Source organism: Camelina sativa, chromosome 17, assembly GCF_030686135.1.
Source record: "Camelina sativa cultivar CO46 ecotype springtype chromosome 17, ASM3068613v1".
NCBI lineage: Eukaryota > Viridiplantae > Streptophyta > Magnoliopsida > Brassicales > Brassicaceae > Camelina > Camelina sativa.
In genome coordinates this window covers 39,723,167-39,728,926 of record NC_141896.1, presented here as the reverse complement: position 1 = coordinate 39,728,926, position 5,760 = coordinate 39,723,167, and the positions used below count along the sequence as shown (strand labels likewise).

At 33.2% G+C, this 5,760-nt stretch overlaps 1 protein-coding gene across 1 annotated transcript; it reads left to right on the top strand.

Annotated features, from left to right (window-relative positions):
• The first annotated feature begins 2,830 nt into the window (after positions 1-2,830).
• LOC104760038 (putative WRKY transcription factor 10) lies at positions 2,831-5,554 on the top strand. Its single transcript, XM_087494468.1, has 6 exons — positions 2,831-2,918; positions 3,040-3,420; positions 3,936-4,074; positions 4,167-4,548; positions 4,636-4,791; positions 4,965-5,554. The coding sequence occupies exons 2-6, from the start codon at positions 3,052-3,054 to the stop codon at positions 5,425-5,427; spliced, it is 1,509 nt and encodes a 502-aa protein (XP_087350594.1). The 5' UTR covers positions 2,831-2,918; positions 3,040-3,051; the 3' UTR covers positions 5,428-5,554.
• Positions 5,555-5,760: the final 206 nt, after the last annotated feature.

Here is a 5,760-nt window from a genome sequence, read left to right as displayed (position 1 = left end):
TTGGAATCTTTTCGTTCAGCATCCACTGTGCGCCCTGATCCTTCTTCTGAGAAAGTAAAGCGGCTCGAAAGTCAGCTCGAGGAGGCTCTTTGCTCGAACCAGAAGGTTAAGCGACAAAGTTTCTAAGCTTGAACACCATCGAAGCGGGTTGCTTGCTAAGAGGGACAAACTTCGCTCCAAGCTGGGAGAATCCGAGACCTTGCGCGACGAGTTAAAGCTTACTCTAGAGGCCGAGACTAAGAGACAGAGGGAGCACCGAGAAGAGTTTGGCTATTACTCCTTGGTCCAAATCGTTGATGTCCAAATTGTTGATGATGTCCAAATCCCTACCTAACGCGCCAAATTATTGATGTCCAAATCGGTCACAATTAGAGATTTAGTTTGGTGGAAAAGGTATTGAAATTCTCTTTATAATTCGGTGTCGGGGCACATAAAGGTCAGGCTACAAACTGGACTTGACGAGTTAAAACAACAAAGGAAAATAAGTCGAAGAGAAAGACGAGCTAACTAGCTCGTCCAACTTAAGCTACCGACGAGTCTACCGTCAATTGCGTGTCGTTTCTCTAACCGTTTTTTCCTCTTTTTTCTGATCCTCTTTTTCAAGTGCCGTACGTCTATATTTATAGAAAGTCGTGTCGGTTCGTCCACTGAAAAGACCAACATGCTCCGATCACTACCCTGATGATTTCTCAGACTTTCATGGACACTTTTGGGCCGTGCCTTGTGTGGGAGTGAGGATCCACCCCTAACACTATTCATCAAATTTATAATAGCCAAAAGAAACTGATTTATAGTAGAAAATGGTCCTAACAGAAAAGAATCTATTCCTAAATCCTTCTTCTTATTTAGTTACTAGTTGTGGGTAATTTTTAATAGATCAACGGTGGATGGACAATGCATAGGATAGGTCATGCTAACATGCACTTGCTTAGCTATTTAAAGAAATCAATCTTTCTTATAAATTTTTTTTTTTTTTTTTTGACCTCTTATAAAATTTATTCATTTCCAATTTTCCTTGGTCAACATTTGGATTATATTTATGTAATTTCCAAATTTGTAGTACCGACTTAAGATAGAAACTGAACCAAAAATAACCAAAATGTTTTTGTTTACAATATGATCAAATCGGTCGAATCCCTAATACTAATTCATATGAATTAGATCTTATTAGTTTTAATCTAACTAGAGTTTAGTACTAAGCAACACTTTGAAAAATGAGTAATACTCTAGATGTTTTTGCTCACCTTCTTTTGTTTTAACCAACGAAAAGGCACCATGTCATACTATATATAAAAAAAATTAAAATTTAAATAAATAAACATACTAAAACAAAAATTATTAACAAAAATATTAATTTCGTTAAACCCAAATCAATATATAATCTCTTTCGGTTATAAAATATAAACTCTAACTCTCTTTTATAAACTCAAACCTACATAGAAACTCGTTTAATATTATAAAATCTAAACTCTAATTCTCCTTATTAAACTCAAATCGACATATAATCTCGTTTAATTGTAAAATATAAATTATAACATTTCTTTATAAACTTAAACCGAGACATAATCTCTTTTGATTATAAACGATAATCCTCATTTATCAACTTAAACCGATATAGAATCTCGTTTACTTGTAAAACCTAAAACCTAAATATTTATTTGTAAGCTAAAACCGACATATAATTTCGTTTAATTGAAAATTGAAATCATAATCATCTTATATAAATTCAAACTGATATTTAAACTCATTTAATGAAAAGTCTACAGATTTTGTTTTCTTAATTTAATTTATTTTTATGATTTTAATTTTGATTTAAAAAAAAATTGTATTACATGGCATGTTATTATATTTTGGTTGACTAATTAAGAGGGGGTGAATCCAAAAATACTTTTTTAAAATTTAGTAGTATCTTTTATATTTTTATATAAAAATTGACTGGACTAATAATATTCAATGGGGTTTAAAACACTATTTTATAATATAAGTAAATAATTATATCAAAAATGGCAATTGTTCTAAAGCAAATCGTATAGTTTAACTAATTCAAATTTATGTATAATTTATTTTTTTGTTATTCTTTTTAATTTAATTTACTAGATATAAGACTCTAGTAATATTGGGAAGTGTCTTTAGTCAAATGGTTATAACACCACTTTTGCGAAGGATTTCACCGGAGTTTGACTCCACTAAGTCGTGTTATCTCGTATAGTAGAGACTGATTATGAATTGGACCTTGTCGATTCAGTGACGACAAAAAAAAACCATGTAATATTTAATCTACTTTTACTTGTTATATTAATAACATTACTTCAATGATGTTTGATTAATAACATTACTTGAATGATGTTTAGATACATCGATGATATAAAAGTATAAAACCAAAACTAATAACAACTGATAGGTGGATATTTTTTTTTAATATGGTCTAAAAGAATTAAAATATACATATGTTTATGTTAATATGTGAACTATAAGATTTAATAAATATAAGATCACGGTGATACTCAATTTAGTTTAGCTCCGCTATATTAAATAACATTGATTGGATTTGATGTTTCAGATACATATAGATAATTTTATTTAAAACGGTTATTGTTGATAGGATTTAGATTGACCATGAACATTAGAATTCAGTGTTTTATTATAAAATTTAGTTTAGTCTACTATTTAGCAGATGATGATAAACCCATTACCTCTCCAAAAAGAGAAAAAAATAAAAAAGAGGTAGAAAATAGAAATAAGAAAAAACACATTAGGGATTGTTATACTTGGATGACGAAAGTTTGACCAGTTAAAAGTGTTACCAAAATAATATGGGTTCGAAGTTTATTATATAAGAACACCAACTTCCTCCTATGTGCAAAACGCATCCCCTTGTGTATTCTTCTTCTTAGTTTTCGGCTTCCTCTCAAGAAAAGGTATCTCCTTTTTACATCCAAAACCTTTTCATTAATTTACAACTCCTTCTTTTTTTTTTATTCTAAATTTCATAAAAATTTCAGTTTTAACATTAACACTGTATTTCTTGAAATCTTATAGATTTTTCCAAAAATGAGTGATTTTGATGGCAACTTCGTGGAAATGACGTCGTGTTGGACTCCACTGTCCACTCCTAGCCCAAGAACGATACTGGCGATGATGGGTCAAACCAACGATGGTCTGAATCCAATCTCTCAGATCTTCCCTCAAACCAACTTACCAAGCGACCATGCTGATCAGTCCGGACAAAGACCTGGTCTCGGCGAGAGATTAGCTACAAAAGTAGGACTTAATCTTCCCAGACTCGACATAGAAAACAGAAGTCCTTTGGGTGCATTTTTCAGGAGCTCGGCTGCTCCTTCTCCTATCGGTGCAATCACCCCAGGATTTAGCCCATCAATACTATTGCAATCTCCCAAAATGGTCACTGATTCATCACAGGTACGTGGGAATGTCTTTTGCGTTTATGATAAACAATTAAAAGAATATAATTATATCATAAAAATAGTTAAATGAATCCGTGATTAAATCATTGTTTGGGAATATGTTTATTTATGTTATTTCAATTGTATTATATATATATATATATATTACTATCTATATATTGGTAAACAAAGAATCTTTTCTTACCTTTTGTTTACGTTTTAAAAAAATATCATACCCATTTGCGTTTACAACTAAGAAATGGCTGGTTCATGAATCTTGTTGTCCCAGACTGGTTTATATTGTTATGACTGAATATATATTATGGGAAAATTGGAAATAAAGGATATTCGGATAGATTTTGAAATGGACCATATAAAACTTTATTGCATTTCATATATAAGAAGGTTTCAAATGTTTTTCTCTTAATCTTTGTTACATATTTACATAATTAATAAGGTTGAAATCATCGGAATCTTTGACTCAATCCTAAACCCTAACTGTAATTGTCTTTTGTACCTTCTTATATCCAGATCATTCCTCAGTCTTTAGCCACAACTTACAAACCTGAAGAGATGGTAAAACCTTCCGGTGAAGACAATGCAACGGCGATGATATTCAACAACGATCTTCCTTATCAATCTATAAATGTTGATCCGCATCCTCTAGACGGTAATAGAATTTCTTTTGTCTCAACTGTGCTTCCATTTTCTATTTTATGAATCTTTAATTTATTTGTTTGTTTTTTTTTACATGTGAGACAGCTTTTGATGACATTCTAACGGAAGAGTCAATTTATATGCCATCTTATGAACCTCATGTTGAGCGCCCAATTGGTGCTCCGTTTGTCCCTTCCTTTGAACCTGAGATCGTTGGCGATACCAATGTCAACTTCAACTCCATTTTGGAGAGTCAGAGCGAGGATGAAAACGAAGATGAAACAGACTTCGAAGATGAAGATGAAGATGCAGATGAAGATGAAGATGAGGAAGAAGATGAAGATGAAAATGAAGAGGAAGATGAAGATGAAGAGGACGAGGTAGAGATTGAAGTAGAGGAAGAGGCCGAGGAACAGGAACAGGAAGAGGTTGATCATGTTGACGACTTTGCTGACTTTGATGATGCACCTCCATCTCCGAAGAGAAGGTTCCAAACAAAAGTGATTAAATAACATCGTAATTTATAATAACTAAACATCTTATATAAGTTAAACCATTGCATTAACTCTTGCAGGCGATTTGAGGTATCCTCAAACATGATTGGAGCTACAAGAACAAGCAAGGCACAAAGGATCATACTTCAGATGGAAAGCGATGAAGACAATCCTGAAGATGGCTTTCGCTGGAGAAAATACGGACAGAAGGTTGTCAAAGGAAATCCTAATCCTAGGTTGTTCTTTCCCCCACCATCTTCTTTGTCTCTTGTCTATAGTGATCACTTGGACTTTTTTATTTTATTCGTAACGACTTTGTTTGATATATATATATATATATATACGTTTTAGTTAAACCAAATTAATATGTTTATTTTTGTTGTATGTGGTATATATATGTTAATCGCAGGAGTTACTTCAAATGCACAGTCAATGGATGCAACGTGAAGAAACATGTGGAGAGAGGAGCAGACGATTTTAAGATACTTGTGACTTCGTACGATGGTATTCACAACCATCCTCCCCCACCTACACGTAGTAGACTCACTTCCGGTCCAAGAAATCGGTCTGGTACAACAATGACTCAAAATCATGGCAATCGAACCAGTCGGGCTCCTCTTCCTTCTTCTTTAGACATCACATCCATGGAGATGATGCCTATCACTTCGTTTAGTACTCCACAAGTTGATCTGACTCGGGTTTATAAGACCGGACTCTCTAAACTGCCGAACATACCAGCTTACGATCAGAATCCCGATAATACGTACCGAAATGAGGAACCGATGATGAATGTGGCACATGATGGTTCAGGGATATACGGTGGAATCATGCATCGTCTATTTAATGGTTTTGGTATGAACTTTGACTTGTAAACCATTTTTTTTTTTTTTAATTTTGATCTGCAGTGAAAAACTATTAAAAGAAAAAAAAAACTATGTACTCATCATCAGCTTAATTTTAAAATATCCATCAATAAATACTTTTATATTTTTGACTGAATTAGTTTCTAAACAGTTAGATGTATTGTCAAAATTTTGGTGTTTTTTTTTAATCTTCTTTTGAAACGTCTGAAAAAAAAAATCTAATTTTCTCTCTCGCCTAAACACAAAATCAGCCACCATCCATCCAAGATCTGGTTTTCATTTGCCCTCTCCGGTGACCGGCACTCCTCGCCGCAGCCGTGAGAGGGTACCCAGTAGTTTCCT